The sequence below is a fragment of the Kryptolebias marmoratus genome, linkage group LG15 (assembly GCF_001649575.2).
Source record: "Kryptolebias marmoratus isolate JLee-2015 linkage group LG15, ASM164957v2, whole genome shotgun sequence".
NCBI lineage: Eukaryota > Metazoa > Chordata > Actinopteri > Cyprinodontiformes > Rivulidae > Kryptolebias > Kryptolebias marmoratus.
The window spans coordinates 6,531,534-6,552,372 of record NC_051444.1 but is presented as its reverse complement, the minus strand read 5'-3'; the positions used below and the strand labels follow the sequence as shown (position 1 = coordinate 6,552,372).

At 39.1% G+C, this 20,839-nt stretch overlaps 1 protein-coding gene across 4 annotated transcripts in view; it reads right to left on the bottom strand.

Annotated features, from left to right (window-relative positions):
* sox6 (SRY-box transcription factor 6) overlaps positions 1 to 20,839 on the bottom strand; it is a 125,245-nt gene that overhangs the window by 61,312 nt on the left and 43,094 nt on the right. For all 4 annotated transcript variants that reach the window (XM_017441909.3, XM_017441915.3, XM_017441921.3 and 1 more), the window contains 2 exons: positions 18,188 to 18,398; positions 2,079 to 2,168 (listed from right to left, as the gene is read on the bottom strand). In XM_017441909.3, the coding sequence (XP_017297398.1) occupies positions 2,079 to 2,168; positions 18,188 to 18,398 (301 nt within the window). The remainder of the gene's footprint in view (positions 1 to 2,078; positions 2,169 to 18,187; positions 18,399 to 20,839) is intronic.

Sequence of the window (20,839 nt, the reverse complement as noted above, 5' to 3'; positions counted from 1 at the left end):
GGAATAATGTCCAATGGAAGCCTTAAAGGTGCCAGGTATAATTGGCTGAGGAATCGGTGAGCGATCTGCATAGAATATACAAGGCCACTCAGCCACTAAGTACTGTAGTCTTTATCTGCATGTCAGCCTTTATTTTCTGCTACCTTTCATTCATTTGAAACCTACAGGCATGTTTGCCTTTTGTACTCATTTTAACCTAACAATTAATGGAACCACTGATTCATCACAACACTTTAGATCTTAATCATAAGGTGTTTTCTGCCTGCTACCTTTGTTTGTGTTTTAATTAGGCAGACCTTGTGCATCTCCAACCCTGGGCTTCTTTTTAATTGCCCATATTTACATCAGGCAGACATCAAACGCAGAGAGAGAGACATTTGTAAGGGTTGAGCACAAAGCAGCCCTTTGAAATGTCTACAGTCATATGAAATGGCATGCTAATTAAAAATCTAAGGCTGCCTCTGTGATAGGAGAAGCATTTATATTTGTAACTGTGGCGTATAGACCATCTCCATACCTCATCAACACACATAAGCCATAGTGTTTATTATCAGGCTCCCTATACCTGTTTACAGACCACCAAGTAACCTTCCCATTCCTCATTCATCAAACAGCAAAAACGGCCTGCCTGTAATTTAACACCAAATTTCAAAAGGCTAAATCAACTTAAATATTTTACACTGTGCACTTTGATCTGCATTGGCAAACCATACACAAGTGCAGACACAATGAATCTAGTTTACCTAGAGATGATTTATGCTTAGTTCATTAAGGTTATTGCCAATGAATATACTCATTAAAACATTCAACAGCTGTTTTTGTTTCCCTCTGCAAGTGGAGGAATAAAACTCTGTTTTTTAAAGTTTGTGCACTTTGCTTTAAATTAGAAAATGTAGAAAAAACAATGTTGTGTTCATTTATAGGTTCTTGATTGAGTTTGGGAGTCTAATATTTACATTTTTAGGTGTTCAAAAACACTTCAACATTTGCACTACTGAAGTAACTGCCTCAATGAATCCAAAATGGTCAGTTTACTCATTAAAAATAGCTTAATGCAGAGCTGATACTAATCTTTTGTTTACATTTGTAAAACAATGTGTCAGCTTGGCACAAATGTGTTTAATGACAACTCTGTTATAAAAAGATTAGTTACATGAGCAGTCTTCTCTGTGAGATTAAAACATGCAGATTTTTTACATGCACATAAAGATAAATAATTAAATTTAAAAAGTGGAAAAATGTATTGTGATTTTAAAAAATATGCTATATTAATTAAATAAGTGGGTTCCAAAAATACAAATAAGCAGACATCCTCCTGCACCACCACCACCACCACTTCCACACACACAGAAACACACACAGAAGTTATCCTATTGAGATTTACAGAGGGTGAGTGCAGGAGCCAGTGGCAGCCTGGTGCTATCAGTCAGCTGGTTTGGAGCTTTCCTGCACTCTATAAACACCCCTGCTTTCAGTAACAGTCAGTGCTAAGAACTGAGCAAAGGCCCTGCCCATCTTCAGCCCACCTTCACCCTGTCATAAACAGAAATTCTGGGGGAGTGCTGGGTTGCTTTGCTGTGGTGTGCTCAATAAGCTGCTCTGGGCGTTCACCGTCAGAGTTGAGACATTCCACTTAAACACAAGTTCATGGAGGAGACGACTGCGGGCGTCTCCATACCGTCTCCTCTCCTATCAGAGTGTCTTCAACCCCGCTCAGCTCAGCCATGCTGTGTTTACATCAAGCACACTTTGGGTTCAACAATTGCCAGAGCAGCATAAAAGCTCTGCGTGTACCAGAGAAGAGGGAGGGGGACAAGAGCACGACTGACAAGCACAAAAAGTTTCAGAACTTTGAAGAAAAAGCACTTGATGAAGGAATTGGGCATTCAACAAAAGATAAGAAACATCAGTGAAAAGGGCAGCTGAATGTTTTATTTCAGAGTACAAGGCATGTTCTGATATTACAGTTCATGCTGAATATTATGTAAGTCTGATAGGAATGAAGAAAGTTTTAAGATGGCTCAGACTTGTTTTTGTGCTCAATCTGTTTGATTCTGATGATGTCCTTGTAATCCTACCTTTTACTTCTGCCAACAGCTCACTGGTGTTAAGCCTCTCCATCTTCTCTTTCCAGTCTTTAGAAAGTAGTTTCTCCATGCATGAAGATTCTAAAAACAGTAAATAAATAAATAAAAATGAAAACCAAAAAAGCAATCAAAAACAAACACTGAAATCACTTATTAGTATTTGAATATTTTTCTTCATTTAAAGCTGTTTGTATAATGTAGCTTCACTTAGAATAATTCTGTAGATGTCATAAATCTATTCACCTAAACCTAAAGTCAGAGCATCAGATGAAAGGAAGGTATTTTATTTGAAGGCGAACATTAAAAGACACTGTGCCTGACTGTTGAGAGATGAAACCAAGGGTGGAGTGAGAAGGGAAGAAGGCTTTGTGGTGATAGTTTAAGGACAGAGACACACATTAAGTGGGAGGAAAAGGGGTGAGGACTGGGTACGTCCAAACGTTCACATAGCTGCCAATGATGAAAACAATTAACATTTGTCCAGCAGACAATGAATCAGAGAAGGAATGGCTGCAATCTGCCATGCTGTCGCTGGTGTAGCTGATAAAGAACATACTGGGCTGGCTGACCCAGGCCTCCACCATCTCTGCATTGCACAGGGTTCAGCCTGTTCCCATCAAATACCAGCAGCGCATGCATGGCTCCAACCATTCCACCTTGAGCCACTCCTTCCACAGGCTAGCCTCCAGTCTGGACCAGAGTCTCAGTGGGATCATCCACTAATTGGGGTTTTATATGAGCATCAATAAAAAGACAAACTTATAAACGTAAGGTTTTTTGTTTGTTTCTTTTTCTTTTTGGTTTTGTTTTATTGAAATAGCACAGAGGTTTTTTTTTGTTTTTTTTTTATTTTGGTCTGGGTATAAAGTGTTTCTGAGATAACAATGAGCACAAAGTGTTTCTGTTGCACACAAAATTTTAAAGAGAAACAGGAAAGAAAGTTAAAGAACATGCCTATCATATGCAGCATTCTGGACTCGTCCAGTTTCCATTATCATTCCTGACATCAAACACAGAGGGGATTTATACAGTCGAGGATGTATACAAGTGTTGTTTCCTTTTATCCGTCTGTTACATCTCTTGCCCGCTTCCACAAAGCAAACACCACTGTTCCCTCTGACAAGCACACCGACTTCAGAGGAACTGGGAGTAACAGAGGGGGATCAGTAGTTTTTGTGGCCTTGTTTAGAGATGGCTTTTTGGGAGATCAAGCAGAGTCACCATTTTGTTTGATTGTCCACTTCCTCCAGTGTGATGGGGGTCAACAGGACATCTTCAGCTCAGGGTCATTATAACATTACTTCTGCTTTATTGACTTTCCAATTCCCAACTCACAGTTTGTCCCCTTGACCCCAAGGGAGGGGGAAAGAAAAGGCAAAGCTGTCTATGTGTGTGTGTGTTGGTGTGTGTTAACTCCCTGTATGGCACAAAGATCACAGATCTTAAAACAGGGGTTAAGGGCATAGGGAGTAGCAAAGATCAGCTCTTCTTCCCTGTGTCCCACCCCCGAGTGAGACAGTTTCCTCTCCCAGAACAACAAAATCCCTCAGTTTTTTGTTTTTTTTTCAGACAAAGCAACAACACTGCTTGATAATTTTCCCTTAAAACAATAAAACAAAAAATGCTTGATGATGTTTGTACACATATGCTCCCACTCTCAAACACATCCATACATATGCACGTACACTTTCAGAACAGATGCTCCTCTAGCACTTGATCATTAAGGAATGCGCCAACAGTTGGAGATAATGTGGTGCCAGCTTCCATTCTACTCCAGTCCTCCCCCTCCCTATCCACCTCCCTCCCAGGAGAGCTGCCGCTCCTTCACTTCTCCATCCCCTCAGCTGGGCCAGACACGACCCGTCAAGTCCTCCAGCACGAAAAGCTACAGCTGGAATGCACTGCTGTCCTCCCTGAGCTTCCACCTGAGAGAGGTGAATAATGACCCAGATTAATCTGTAAAATAACTCTCAAACGCCTTTTACTGTTCTCACAGCGCAGACAAAAACAGGCAACCAAAAATGGGTTTGGTGAAAAGCGAGCAACTTTTTTGTGTGTGCAGGCATGTCTGAGAAAACCATCTCTGGCTTTTTTCAAAGCACCCTTTCACAGTCTATTTTTTCTTCAAGAATTTAGATTAATAGAAAGAATGCTATTTCTTTTTTCTTTTTTTGTTTTTAAAAAAGCACAACTCTTTTCTCAGGAGACAGTAACGATGCCAATGGAAATACTGTTCCGTATCAAACTGTCAGTTTATTGAAGAGATTGTTGAAATTTGATCCACATTGTATTTGACATAAAACAACACATTATTTGTGACAAAACAATCTCACTTGACTCCTGATTGTAGTGAAGTTAAAAGGACAAGCAAATGTGAACACTTTATAGCTACAACTAAATTTCCAAAGTTTTAGTGTAAAGTTTGCTGCTTTTGTCCTTTCAAAGTAGGACATCATATTCTGGGGAATTAGCTTCAACAAGAGAAGAGTCCAATGAGTTTATTTTTATTTTCCTATGGGGGCTATTAAATCTCTCGCACCCCCACCCCTTCCATTTTTTTCCCCTCCCTCTCTTGAGATAAAATGCTCTGAGGCTGGGGAGCAGGTCATTCAGCTGGGATGAGAATGGAATGAAAACAATAGGCCTTATCAGGCTCTTATTTACATTTTCCCAGCGTCCCTGCTGTAGACAGCTTGGCTTGTCACCAAGCCCAGATCGCCCCACTGGACCCGGACCAACTTCCTCCAGCCCCAGCTATTCCAAAGGTCCCTACGGACCCTTGCCTGGCACAGACCCCCTCCGCTCTGCAGCTAGCACAGATAGCAACATACAAGACAAAACTACTGGAGTGTCTGTCCAAGACATGTTCCCATTGAGAGAGGAATGGCTTCTGGACTACTAAGCCTGTCTGGGTCTCATTGTCTCCTCTCTGGGGCTGCTGCTATGTCAGCTGGAAGAATGCCCTGAAACCCTTTTTTTAAGAGTTTCCAAATGGCACTTAGAAGAAAGTGAATATCCATGACTGATTTAATACTGCCAAAAATCAGTATGTTTCTCTCCTATCAGGGCTGTTATCTTTAGTGTACAGTATTTCTATGCAGGTATTGTGTGATCTTGTTGAGGTAGGTGAACAGGCACATAAAGCTCAGATAAGTTGGCAAGATTAGACTTCTTCTTTTTCTTTTTTTGACTGTACTAAAAACAAAGCAAATGATCCTCATAAATCTCAACAATGGAATGTTTCGAAGTTGATGTGTGATATAAACAATGCCTTCGGCACCTGGCAGCAAATGGTGCCAGAATAACATGTTCAGAGTAAACCAACGGAGTGAAGATGCTATCAGAGGTGAGTTATCTGGCCCAACATCAATACACACTGTGAGTGTAAAAATATTGGTGCAATTTCTGCTCTTTGTGTGACATTTTCTGCCCCATTCTGTATCCTCAGTTTTCTTCCTCTGAAATTTAATTTAACAACTCATTTTGAACTTGTTTTTTAGTTTTCAGAGAAAATGACAAAATACTTTTATTAAACTGAGTGCTACTTAGCAATAAATGTCTGAGGTTGAGAAGTGCAGATAAAGTCGTTTTTTTAAATTTTATGGTTTTATTGCAGCGTTAAACAATTAGCGTATACTGAAGGGCTCAAATTATCGCATAATATGCCAAACTGACAAATAAACACAGTCCTAAACAAATCAAATTCTGCCACTTTAGAGTGTGCAGTAAAAAACAGATCCTAAAAATTTATGATGCACCAGTTTTCAAATGACTGTCCAGACCAAACTGGAGTTATGAAGTACAGTTTGTGTACTAAAGCCAATAAATTATCCAGCACTACTTTGGCATTTTCACTTTCCCATATCAATCTTTTCCTTCTCTTAAAGGTTTGCTAAATTTGTTGGTGCAACACAACACGCCATCATGTTTCAGAAGACCATGACCGCCTCAAAGCACAAAAATGGTTTGTTGCAACATGTAGCAGCGGGTGTTTTATTACCCTCGGTTGTCAGCAATGAAAACGTTTCAACTCCCTGCCACCACATTCTGAGCCTCTCTCTGTGCGTACTATTCTCCTGGGAGAAAGACGATACTTGTGTTTGAGTGTTTGCTGTGTTGAAAAGCCATTGGCAGAGAAAAAGGAGATATCCGAGAGAGTCAACTTAGCCATAAGTCAGGGATAAGAAACTAAGAGACTTCCCCTCCAGCGCTGTCCTTGTACAGTATATCTGTTCTCTTAGCCACAAGGGAAAACGTGTAATTAACAAATCAATGATCAGCTGACACTGACAATATAAATAGTTTCTTCTCTACAATGCAGCCAATTGGACAATTGGACAGTGAAGGAAATGCAGGAACAGTTTGCATTTCCAGTGGAAAGGATGAACCACATAGGGGGGTTCAGAGTGTCTAAATATGCAAGTCATCTTGAATTAAGTAAATTTTCTGCAATTTGACACAAACAAATACAATCACCTAAAACAAGAGACAAGAGACAATATATATATAAAAAACATAAATAAAACAAAACATAAAACATTTTAGATTATTAATAAAGCAAATGAGCATGCAACTGTCATACATTTGAGACTTTATAGTATCTATAATTTTTTTAAATAATTTTGTTAGGCTGTTGTGATTTAAAAAAATAAAATAAATAATAAAAATAATTGATACTTACATAAAATAAAATAAAATAGAGAACAAAACTGACAATATATTTCAATATTTTCCTTTATAATTAGATTGAAGCATATACCAAAAATTGTTATTGGCAGTGGTAAACATATTAAATCCTTAAAAATGTATGAATTCTAGAATAGGCTGCTAGCACAATTTGCTTCAATATTCAATATGCTGATTTTTATTTGAATATACATGTATTATATGTAAGTTTGTAATTAGATAAATGTGACAAACTCAATTGTTTTCATTTAGAAAATCTGTTACATTTTCAGTCCTTGTATTCACTGATCAGCCCTTTCTCTCATTCATGAATAAATCCTGTCTCAGAAATGAAAATCTCAAAATCTTAGTCAGACAATGATAGGTTAACTTGTAATTTCTCAACCACTCTGAACTGCACAGGAAACAAATCAAAAGTCGAGTTTGATTTTTAAAAAAAAGAAAAGAAAATGACTGTGACACACTCCAAGGAGTCCTTTGAATATCTTAATCACAGGCACACTAAAAACAAGACCCCATCATCAAACCAAATAAAACATAATAATTACAAGAGGCAGGCAGGGAAGTGAAATCCAGAGAGAAAACATGTTTTTGTCATTCAGCCGGTAGTCCCTGAGACAACAGCTGTTGGATGCTGCAAATACTCCTGAAGTCTCCATAATCATGCTGTTATTGAAGTGAGGACAAAAAGGGCACTAATTGCATGGGAGCAATCGGAACGCAATAGGTTACACACCCGGGTGATGCTGCACAATGCAAACTCTGAAGAGGAAGCATTTGGGGGTAAGGAAAAAAAAAAACATTCAGAGCACAACACCGCGTTGTCGCTCATTATCAGGCAATTACCTTTCCTGGTTGTCAACAGTTGTAATAACCTCTACCATTTCCACAAGACTTTTTGAGCCAGTTAAATAATTCCTGCTTTTTAATATGTAATTACTGGTCCTGGCATGCATAAATAAAGAAGTCCAGCTTTTTGCTTTAGTGTCAGTAAACTGACGAACACCTGCACCTCATGGTAGGCTTTCTTTACCTGACAACTAATCATTATTCCACTTGGTGAACATTTCTGTTAGTAACCTTTTAGACTATTCTATTTGGCCATGTAAACAGTTGCTATAAATATATTGTAGGTAACCTCAGGAAGAAGTGTTTATCATCTCATCTGTTCCAGTGCCTCCTTTCTAATGTTCTTCACTTCTTACTCCACCCTGATTTCCTAAATCCCTGCCAAAACCAGTTGTTAGTTGATCGGATGAAGTCAGAGGTCTTTTCATGAACAGGCATTTGAGGCTTTAGAAAAGCTTTCATGAGGATTAAAAGTTAAATACAAAGTAGTTTACACTTTAAATACTTCCCACCGCTTAATGTTTGGTTCTCTGTTGGTTCATGTTCGGAAACATTTGCTTCCAAGGAATTTAATTCTGTTTCCTCTATTTAACTCCAAATGAGTTTTGGAGTTAAATGTTGGACTGAAAAAAATTTGACAAATACAAGGAGAGGTCAAAACTTTTACAAAGTGCAATATTTTTAGTGAAAATAAAAGTAAACTTTTCAGGCTTTTTACTTTTTATTTCAGGAACATAAACAAACTGGCATCTGTGATCAGGAACCTCTCCCCTTCCCTCGACTCCATCTCCACTGACCAACACGTTAATCCCACAAAGCTGACCTGTTCATTCTGTGGAACCGTCTACACACACAACACCCTGACCTTTTTAAATAGGACACGTGTCTATCAAGCATATATGAATTAAGCATCCCCGAGAGGTTTCACCTCCTGAGCCGAGCAGCATGTGACCTCTCCCAATCCATTTTACTGCGGCACTCTGTGGCAATCAGGCTTGAATTATTAAAGTGAGCAGTGAGCAATGATCAATTCATTGCGGCCCTTGCTTGCTGGCTGCCCGGCTGTACTTCAGCAGAAATGACATTGAGAACACTTGAGTATGCTTCCAGACAATGCACATAAATGTGAAATATGTCAGACCCAATATGTCAATAATCATAACTGTACAGGCTGAGGCCATGTCCAGGCTAATCCCACTGAAATGCTGTTAGATGGCTGTGGGCTGAGCTGGTTTCAGCTCTATGATTCCTTACAAATGCTTCCTTCTGAGAAAGAGAGGGGAAGTTACAGGGTAGATGATGTTACTACATGCTGACAAGAGCTGTGAACTTTCAGCTTTGAAAGAAATGCTTTTATATTTGTTATAATGCTTATTATAACAAATATATGCTTTTAGCATATCTTGGAAGAGTATTTGCAAAGACTTGTTGTCAAATCGAAGTTTAAGATTCCTGTTCAAATTATACAGGAAAAAAAGGCAAGAAGTTAGAGGAGAAAAGATTGCAGGAAAGTATGCAACTGAAGGAACCTGGAAGTTGAAGATAGCGATGAAAAAAAGGAACACTCAATCAAAACTTAGAGAAGAGGAGATGAAGAGCTGAGATAAACCAGTACTCAGAGCCCCCAAAACTGCAATCTCCCCTTAAGCCGAGAGTGGCAGCTGGCAGAACAGCTGGTGAATAGGATTAATGTCAGAAGAATGAAATAAAACTCAACATATGTCCGAGCCTGAGGTGTTGGGACTGCGCGTGATTGTGCCCCCGATGGATGCCATGTGTGCAGCTGGAAGTAGCTGCTGTGCTGCTCTGCTTTTCTACCACACAAGGTCACTTTTAAGAACTAGGACCATTAAATGCTTGGATAGCAAAATTAACTTTTGATTCTGTAAACTTCTTTGCTTCTAGGTTTCTATTCAGGCAGCAGAGAAGTTATTCTGAATGTGACTTTCCACACAATGTTTCTTCGAAAGTTTATTTGTTGATGAAATTTAAAAAAAAAAAAAAACAGATATACAAATATGAAATGGGGAAAAAAAAATCGAAAAAATGTTATCAAAAAGAACAGAAAAAAATTGCAATTGTTATGCAGTCAAATCTTTTAATAGTTTTTTTTCCTAAAAAAAAAAAAAAGTGAAAGGTGATTTGTTTAATAGAAAGAAAACATCACCCCTGGATTTGAAGTCAGTGATGATGAGGGGATCAGCACTTAAAAGGATGAACATTACAAGTAGAAATATGTCGACTCAATTTTAATTTATAATTTGCATTTGATGTTGGCAATCATCATGGTCCACGCACTGTAATAAATGATAATAATTTCACACAAAAATTTAATTAATAGGTACCTTGCATTGGGGAGAATTTTGGGGGGTAGTGGGTGGGGGGTACCCTGTAATTTAACTGTCAGGCATAAACTTGCCTGCTAATCAATGCTCGAAAACATTCACATTTATTCATCTATGTTAAATTAATAGATGTGTGAAGAAAACGCAGAGCACTGTGATGATCGCAGTTCAGTGTGATTTAGTAAATTAATGGGTGCCTGACTCCACAAGGACAAAAAGAGAGTAACAGGATCTGCATGAGTGTGTTAAGACTTGCAGTGAAGCTAAGTGTCTGATGTCCACACTGAAAATTGATTTTAGAAATGCTGGACAGAAGCAGCGTAAGATTCATCTATAAAATGAGGAATTAAAAGAAATTTCATTGGTGAGCTTTGTAATATGTGCTTTTGGGAAAACAATGACATAAATGTGTTGGAAGTTTCAACTGTCCTCTAACAGTATAATCTCATTAAACAGATTCTAAAGGAAAAACAGGATTTTTTTTGTTCATTGAAGTAATTTCTTTACTCTCACAGCCAAAATTGTTTACTAAAATGCCAGAGTTTAGGATATACATATAAAACTAACTGGACCATAAAACCAAAGGTCACTTTTTCAGATAATGTTAGTATACACCAGATAGCTTTTAATGAACATGAACTGTAATCTTCCCTTGCCACTAAATAAAAAAAGAAAAAAGAAAAAGAAAAAAAAACTAAAGTCACCATAGTACTTCTAAAGGTTAAGCATTCCAACTTTCAGAAAGTCCCCATTCATTTGCCCTTGGCTAAGTGTTTCAATGTGCTGTTGTTCAAGTTCAGCAACAATAGAAGCTGTATTTTTCTTTTCACTCAGTCTATTACCCTTCTGTGGGGTACAGAGCCATACGGACTGCAACCTGCTGGGTAAAGATGGAAAAATTTGCTTCTCATGAGAGACTGAGCTTATTGGTCCAGATAACGATGGGGAAGCTAACAACAGTCTTACAGCACTGGCTTTGTTGAGTAAAGTGCCACCCACCCAGAAATATTATGACAAAAAAATGAAAAAAGGAGGGCAAAGATGAGCAAAGGAGTGTAAAGTAGAAGTAGGATAAATGTATTGAAGGGATCTAATAGTCTGCTTTAAGACAAACTAAAGGTCTGGTCTGACAAATCATTAATTCTTTTTATTTAAATATTAGGATAAACCCATTGACTGACCTCAATGATAAGCAACTGGCAATGTCGCATCATCTTGCGTATTAAATGGTCGTCCAGAGCAATCTTCAAGATTGCACCGGAGGTTCGGCTTAAGAGTGATGATATTCATCAAATGATTATTATCATTGGCACTCACACTTTGCAATGCAATAAAACAGAGCTCTTAATTTCTTCTGACATTTTCATCACACCTCTTCACTCACATGGCATTATTGAACAAGGAGAAAGGAGAAAGGCATCGAGTGGGAGGAAACACAAGTTTCATCACTGCTGATTAAATAGTCTCTTTGTTCAAAAGGTACAGTAGCTCATCAAAGTTTGCTGTGAGATGTGCATGCTTGGTGTCTGAGGAAGGGAAAGCAACAATGCAAGTATGTTAATAAGTTACATCTACGCAAGTTGTCATGTTTGGTTGCATCAAGGCGGATCTTTTTGCTGCATGGTTGACGTACCTCTGACTTACAGAGTAAGCCTGAAATGTACTCTGAAATCATTAGTTGGGCCACAGAGGCTGTCTGTGCCCAGGGTTTGAGTTACGCTCACACTATTTTGATCCTCAGTCAGATGACACCGTTTCTTTTGTCAAGATATGTGTGGAGAATGCTTGGGAGCTGAATGCTGCAGCTTGGACAGTGATACTTAGCTGGCACACAAATCTCAGTGTAACCAGGATCACACACACACACACAGCAGCACACATGTGCCCCCACTCTGCTCCACATCCCGCTGTGGAATAGCCCCTGTTCTTCCTATTTCTGACTACCTCAGCACCCTCCTCCTCCACTCTCCTGACTTTGTGCATTTTGTCTGCATATAACCCTTCTCAGGTTTCTTATAACTGCAAAACAAGGCTGTTATCTTCTTCTTCTAGCCTGTATGGACTAATGACAAATATAGTAGCATTAATGGCTTCTGCATTCTTACATGTCAGCACTGCACACTCTCTGGGTTCCACCAAAAACTGTGCAAACACAAAACAGCCAGGTCACCATAAAATTAAATTTATTTAAACATGTTCACAAATACTGTAGCATATATGCAGAGCTTGTGTTTTGTTTTATTTCAAAATGTTTGAATATTTATCTTACAAAGACATTGATGCCGCTTTTTGTGTTTCTACACTCGTCATTAAAAATGCAGTTAACGAGGCATACCTACACCCAACGTGTGAGTATACAAAGACAAGTAAGGCTCTGTGTAACCCTGGCTGTGATTTGTCTCTCAGAGACACCAGTTTCCTCCTATCAAGGGGTTCCTGTGCAGCCAGTAAGCCAAGATCACAATGGGAGTTTTGTGCTGCATGGGTGCAGGGGGATGCACAACAGCTGAAACTTGGGAAGATGGCCCCTGGAATGCTCCACAGCAGTTGCTACTGTTGACTAATCGGAATATGAGAAGTGGGGAAGGTGATCTTGAATGCAAAGAATGGCACATTGAAGAAGCAGCTGCTTGTTTTGTCATCTGAATGACCAAGACAGCAGAAAGAGTTACCGTTTTGAAATGGGCAACAAAATCTACATCTGAGCTTGTGTAAAGTAAAACCTGTGTTGGCCTTCGTCACCCCCACAGGGACAGGCTTGGGTTATGTGATGGCTCTGTTTTGGAACAGATATTGAATACATAATTCAGCAATGGATCGGACTCTCTGGGCTGACTGTTCCCCTCATTGCAGCTACTCTATTTAGCAGTGGGATCTGATCTCAGCCTGGAAGAGGAGCAACTTTGTCACTGGAGAGTAAGAACGGGTGGAAGACATAATTTATAGGAGGAGGAAAAATGTCGATCTGGATTAGATAAGGGGGAAAAAATGATAGAGTAGATGATAAAAATGAAAAAAGACAAGACAAAAAGTAAAAAAACAGAGAAAAGTGGAAGAGAAATGAAAAGTCAGAAAGGAACAGGAAGGAGTGAGGGTCCATGTGTCAGTTTTCTGGAAGTTCACATGCCAGGCTGGCTAGCTGCCCACAGCATACAGTCAAAAAATCTATTTAACGTCTGCTTCGCAGGGTGACAAGAGGCTTGATTGGCAAAGAGCAGAGAGCCACTTTTGATCATAAGACCTAACAAGCGATTCCAGTTCATCTCTCTTCAGCCTGAACAGATCTGCATTACCTATTCAAACAAAAGTGACAGACCAGAGCACTGCTCCACTGAGCTGCTGCCCAACACCACAGGCCAAGACAGATCACACATACACACACAGGAAGTACCACACTGACACATACAGTATATACAAGCATGAACACACACACACACTGTAAATATAGAAATATTGGCCACTTGATCAAATGTTATCAGACTAAGAAATCTGCTCAAACTTGTCAACATAAACAACAGATTATCAAAGGTTGTTGGGACATAGTGAGAAGGCTGACAGATATTTGGCTTATGTTTATGTTAAAATAAAAAAAAGGTCAGACACTTATATAGCAAAGAAGGATGCTGCAGTCAGAGCCATCATAGAAAAATGTGTGAAGAATCCCTCAAAATCAGCAGCCAAGGCAACTGGATTTCCAGTCCTCATTGCATATGCATGGAGTCAGAGGCTCATGCTCAGATCATTATAACAAAGATTCCTATTAATTAGGTGGGATAAAGCAGAACCAGATGACATGGCAGCTGGTGAAGAGGCAAGAGGGGAGAAGGGCGGGAACTAAAAGAGGAGGCAGAAAGTGCATCAATATGTTTTGGAGCGAGGGAATATAGATTTTTATTTAAAAAATTCATAATAGAAGTCAAATGCAATAGAAAAAAAACCTAAAACCTATTTAAACTGAATAAATGTGCAGAAATAATTCTGTTGACACTATCAGCACCTGCAACCAATTTCCAGTGAGCCTCTGTGTAGAATCAGCAGGGGCTGTGACACTAAGAGGGAACGGTGTTACAACAGAGTCAAGAGTTCATCAGTGCTAATCAGACCACAAGCTTAGAGCTGATCCTATTCTCCACCACAGCTTTCCTCCAAACCAGAATCTCATTACATGGCATGTTGTAATAGCGGATAATGACCTGGGGCTACTCACACAATGCAGATCGCTCCCCCACACTCAACCTACTGCACAGTCATTATACAGTAATAATACACAGCCTCACTGGGGGATTACACTTACAAATAAAGAAGAGGAAGAGGAAGACAGGTCTAAGTGGTAACTCAGAATCAAACACAATTCAAACATATAACCTTGTGCCCGAACACAATTAGTCCTGTGGCACACCCTGCTGTGCTGCTTTTTGTCACCAGCGATGGTTAGGTTACCTGCAGCTGTAATAGGGAACTTTTTTTTTCCAGTATCCATTAAATATCCTCCTACCTGAGATAAAAAAGCAAGAGGCTTCAGTTTGCCTGGTGGTGTGGCTCCCCTTTGCTGAGTTAATTAGCTGTGACTGTGTCATAGGGCTTCAGGTGTTGATTATTCTGGTAGAGTACCTACTGTAACCACTTCAACTAGTCTAAATCAAAAACTTAGATATTCTTTTTTTTCCCCTTACATTTTGTCAGATTTTACCATTCTGAATCTGTACTTGCCAATTTTCTGAGAATGAAAGCCTGCACAAAAGTTACGTTTTGGATATTTATAGATAATACCTATGAATTATTTGGGAAAAGTTTGCTTTGTCAGATGTCCTCAGGCCACAACAGTTCACTGTGCTGTTTTCTCAACAACTTCTCTGAAACTTGGCCAGATAAGTAGATTACATAAATTGTTTTGTTTTCCCGAAGGTATTTGGAAATTATTCCAAACTATTCCATTGTTTTAAGAATCAGTTGTTGTTTCCTGTTTTCCTGAGATCTTTTATCAAATTTAGACATTTACCTTATTTATCAAAACAATAAGAAAGAATGAGATTACCACTGTTTCAGCATGTCACTCAATAGTACAAATATAACAAAAGATGTAAAACTGTGCAGTTCTGGGTGTGTTGGCAAGGACCCAACAAGTCAATACCAAGCCCAGGAAATTCCCTTAAAGCTACGACAGGAGGGTGAAACCCAATTACCCGTCCTTGTCTTTGGGACGATCATAAAAAACTCAACACACAAGTATTTCTATGTTGACTTACACAGTATTGATTCATACTTTAGTGCATTATATAAAACTGTTCTAATTGCACGTGAATCAAAGCAAGGTCACCTTGGGTTTTTATAATGGTAGCTATTTTTCTTTTTTACCCTAATACTTAATACTGACATTTTTAACTCTTGACAAGTGCTGTCTGGAGACTTATCCATAAATAATGCATTTACAATACCTAGTAAATAAACATGGGGCACAATCGTTAGCCCTGCTGGCAACTCGGCCTAATAGAGCTTTTACAGCAAAGGTGACTATTCAGCTAAATGCAGCGCTCACTGCTGGGAGGACATTTTCATTCATTAGCACAGTCACAAGCACTTAAAGCACTTTAAGGATCAGAAATGGAGAGTAAGGGTAGAAGGATAGAGAGGGTGAAAGGGTAGAAATATAGAGAGATGAAGGAATGGAAGAATTATACCTATAATAATGAGCAATGTCTCCATTGTTGCAAAGCATTGTGGTAAATGAGGCAATGTGGACAAATTGAAGATGTATGATTATTACTTTTTATTACTTTAAACCCTTCCATGTCTGCTCAATCATGCCAAATACCAGATTCAGGCTTTCCAGTTTGTCTGTGTGATGTAAATATTGTCAGCTGTACCTGACTGTGAGGGTCCACCCCGTAACTCTATAGATGACCACTTACAGTCCAGATTTTTGTGACTGTGTGTACTGTGCATGCCAACAGCACCACCTGCACTAAAAAGTCTCTCATCAAAAGGTGGTGCCAAACACACAACAATAACAACAACAAAATAAACTGCAAGTCAAACAAGAGGAAGAAAAACAACAAACATTCACAAATTGAACCACAGACCATTTTACTTTCCACTTTAGGTCATTTTGCATATCTTGAGTACATGAAGACAATGAACTATCTTGACCTAACTGCGAAACTCAGAAAATTATGGCAGCAGATGGTAAAGTGTCTCCTGTGAATTCTGACCAAGCAGGCTCCAAGCAGCAGAATAGACACAGCAGTTGTTGTGCGTGTAGATAAGCTTTATATTTAGCTTTTCTGTTACTTGTGACACTTAAAAACATCACTAAGGCAACAAATGGCTTCTCCAACATCCTTGTATGACTTTTAATGGGTTAATCCAGCCCTTTTCATTTCTAACAGCATCCCTCTCCATAAACAAAGACATGAGATTATAATTTCTCAAAGGTTGCTGTTAAATTTTCTGTAGGCAGTCCGCCACTCTCCATCTTACAGTAATCACTGATCATCACCACTGAGGTTTCCTTAAGAGCTCTTGACAACACAGTAACTCTCAGTTCTTACAGCATGAGGACAGCATGCTGAACTTTGTAAGACTCTTGTCTTCTGCTGTGCTCCCTGCTAGGAAACTAATTTCCTCCAACAAGAGAGAGTATTTTGGTGGTGATGATACACAGTGCATGAGGGAGACCAAGTCACTATTATTAACAGGAGATTAAAACAGCTGTATGGCACTCCAAAGCCCCCTCTCCTCCCTGCACTAACATACGGCTCTGGATTACAAGCTGCACTTGACCATTTAATTTACCGCAACAACCAGCCTTCACCAGCTGGGGCTCATTAACATAATGTCCACAGTTGCTACTGAGAGCGTTGACAATCTTGCCACAAAAATCATCTCAGCAAGAAACAAGACACATGTGAAATGTATACTTACTTTATGGTGAAACAATAAAGTAGTAGCAGAACCAGATACTAGAACCAAAACCACATTTAACTCATCTGACTTTTTCCTGTGAGATTATTTGGTCCACCATTCTTGTACATGAGGATTAATTCTAGATGCAAGTCTAAAAACAAGAACACATCATAAACCCTAACATTCTTGTCTATTGCAGTGTGGGGAAAAACCTGAGCACCTTTAGGGAAAATAAAAGTTTGTCAAACAGTAAAATGCATCTAACTTGGAAATTCTTAGGAGGTCTCTGAATTTTTTATTTAGTTTTTTCTTTGTATGAGTTTTACTTTCTTTACACCCCAACCTTAATGGATCATTTAGATCATTTTCAATTATCTATACTTTCAAATGTTTGAAAGAAAATCATATTTATTGTGGTTCAGTGGAACCTGCACTGATTGTTCTGTCAGATAATATCCAAATAACAACACAAATCATCAGTCAAATGAGGATGTGCCTAAATAATTATCAGGTGAGAGGCTCTGTGTTTCTCTGTTACAAAGATCGCCACATGCACACTTAAAAAAAGAAGTGGCAAATTATTTTTAGGCTAACAGAGGTCTAATTTATTCGTCTGATGAAGTGCTTAAGCTAAGAGCTCCCCAGACACTAAATGAGACACATGCGTTCCCAAGGGGGTTTAACATTTGATTGGATGTAGTTATATTACTACAGCCCTAATTAAGAAGGGGGGATGTGTTTCAGCAGCTCTTTCAAATATTTGTTTTTTCGCCATACTCTTGATAGACTGCAGGCTGTAGGAGGGAGAGCCAGACAGGGTGAAATGTTGCAGATATGACGGAAACCTAACAGTCTTATCAAAGAAGAAGAATTTCTTATTCTCAGAGTCTATGATGTCTTGCGGAAAGATGAACTAATTAGGTACATTAATTGGTTTAGAGCTTTGAGAAGGGCTTGGGTTGTCTGTGGGACCTTAACTTTGATGTATAACTGCTTGGAGTAAAAAGCAGTCTGTGTAGCAAAAAAAAAAAAAAAAAAAAAAAGTAATGTTCCTGGCATCAGGTCAGCACTATGAGTTTTATAGTCAGAGGTTTTCTTGGCATGAAAGAGGACCACACTTATGCTGAGGTGCACTGCCACTCAGCCAGCGTGTATGAGACAGAGAAAAGAGGCAGACAGTCAGAAAGCAAGAAAAATGTATTAAATGAAGGGCGGACATTTAGGATTATCAGGCACACTTAGGAGGGAGAAGACATTCCTACACTTTAACTCCAAACACACACACACACACACACACACACACACAATAAGTCATACCATCTTGTTCTGTCTTTGTCATCTCCTCCAGCTTCTTCTGCTTCAGTGAGTCCACTACGTCTGCCAGGCTTCCTTTGCGGCGCTCCGGAGTTCCAAACGCTGATCCGCTCAGCAGGTCACTTCGCTCCCGGGCCCCCTCCTCAGGCTTGTGTGGAGAAGTAGAATTGTTCCGGAAGGAGTACAGGGAACATACTTTATTACTGTCAGATTCCTGTAGGACAAAAAAAATAAATAAATAAATAAAAGTTAGTAAGGAAAGCAACATGGGATGCGTAATTAATGATTAGTGTGTTTTTGTGCTGTCTGAGCTCTTTGAGTGTTTTGACAGTTTTTCATTCAAATGCAGTGATTACTAGGAATTTTTCGGCTCAGGGCCGATTTGGCCATATTAAATGGCTCCTCTCTAGCTTTTATACAACAACTTCTGTATTTTCAACAGTGCTAGCTGCTCTGGTAAATGAGACATGACAAGTGAAAAATTGAGATGAAATGATGAGGTACATTTTCATAGGACATATCCATAATGTGCTCAGCTTTTACTATTCATCTGCACAGACTATACAGAGAAACCTCCCAACTATAATCTCTTAAATTGCTGTTGAGAGTGCATTTGTGTTGGGGTGACTGCTGTGTAATTTGTTCATTTTCTAGTAGAGACCTATTCTCAGCTGAGTGCCTCGTGCATTCGTAAATCTGCGTCCTGTCTCGAACTGTTTGTTGTTTTTTTTGTCCCACCTGTGCATGGTTTAGTATTTAACTAAGGGTCCTGTCTCTGGCTGACTGGCTGAGTGCTCCCTGTGCACAAACAGAGACATGAAGAAAAGGGGGGAAAAGAATGGGGGAGGAGAATACTCTGCACATGGGAGTGTATAGTCAGCACACAGACCAAGGCTGAGGCCTGCGACTGACAGAAGGTGGTGTTAATTATGGTTTCTGGAGGCTGAAAAAACAGAAGGTAGCTAAGCAGCCAGGAGTTGGAGCCTTTAAGAGAGGAACTGTTATGGCTGATATAAACTTTGGCCCACCAACTAAAAAAAATAAGCTACAAAATATTTATATCAAATGCATGCTGCATATCTATCATAGAAAAGAGTGAAAACAGCAAAAACTCTACCGTTGTTTAATGATACAAGTCATATAATCCAAAAATAAAAATGAAGGAAATCAGTAAACTGGACTGGAATGTGCACAGTGCCAAACTCTCATCCCTATGTGGCATGTTGAGCTCAAGACAGACTTGCAGTGGCTCGCAGGGTGGTTTGGTACCAAGCGGCTGGATGGCACGGCGGAGCAGCACCTCCTGGCCCTGCGTTGGATGGTTATGCAGCGTAACAGACAGTGAAGAGCGCTCGAGGGGAGTGCAGAAGTGCTGGGTTAATCAGCTGGCATGGGTTCAGGGCACAGCCCACACAGACTCATGGCACAGAGAGAGAGTCAGGTAATCAGCATCCCTCCCATTCCTTCCACCTTGTGTCATTCCAGTCTTTTTTCTCATGCTATCACTGGCAATCCCCAAGTTACCCTTCCTCTGATTTGATCATTTTGTCTTCTTGCTTATTTTAAACCACTTCCCCGTTATTTATCCTTTTATTTATTATTTATTTCAATAAAATTTTGATTTATGTATTAAAGATTTCTAGACATTTTTTAACTGATTTGTGTTACCTTAACAAGCTGCCACTACTTAATGATGTTGTCTAAAAAATTAAAATAAAGATTTATATAATTATATTAAACAGCATTTGAGCAGGGTTTTTGTTCATTTTCTTAATAAATCACAGCATAATGTGTAAGTTGAAAAGGACTAAAAAAAGAAATTGATTTTCTCATATATCCCAAATATAGTAAGTACTCTCCAATTTAATTTGTTCTTAATAAAAATGTTAGAGTTGTTGTTATTTTTTTTAACCATTAGGAACATTTTCTTTGCATCCTTTGTGTAATTTGTGAACACAATTTCACAGTGACGCTAAATGAATATCAAAACTCCCATCTGATTGCTTGGATTCAAAGATCTGAATCTGGCAAATAGAAAAAAATAGTCACGCTGTCATGGCAGTTATTTGAAAATGTATTTTATAAAATTACTGAAATTAACTAAAATTCCAGAGATGAGTTTAATATGCCACAGATGATAGGCATTTTTGTTGCCTACCAGTTCTCCAGCATTATTTGAATGTAGTTGCCACAGCTCTGTGTGTGTTCATGTGTTGTAATGTTGAGGTGTTGAAGGTCTCAGTAGCCAAATGCAGAGTTATTTCAGAGGCCCTCTGGGTTGTTTTTTTTTATTTTTCATTTTTTACTAAAAACTCATCTGTCACAGACAACCACCTGCCTTCTACGTCTACAGCCCACAAGAGCTTGAGCTCGTCCTCGCTCTGCTCACATCAGAGCAGCTCAGCGCTCAGGATGTACAGTATCTGGGGTCTTGCTGTAGATGTAGCTCTTACACAACAAAAAAGTAGCATGCATGCAACAAAATCGAGACATTTCTTAAACAGCGACAAGAATCCAAAACACGCATAAGGTAGCAGATAAAGCTGCTCTTCCCTTTCATCTAAAATACTGCCATTTTGTGTTCCATCATTCAGAAAAGAGTAAGAGATCCTCAGTTTGACCCTGAAATAGCTTGTGATGTAGTGTTTGGCACAG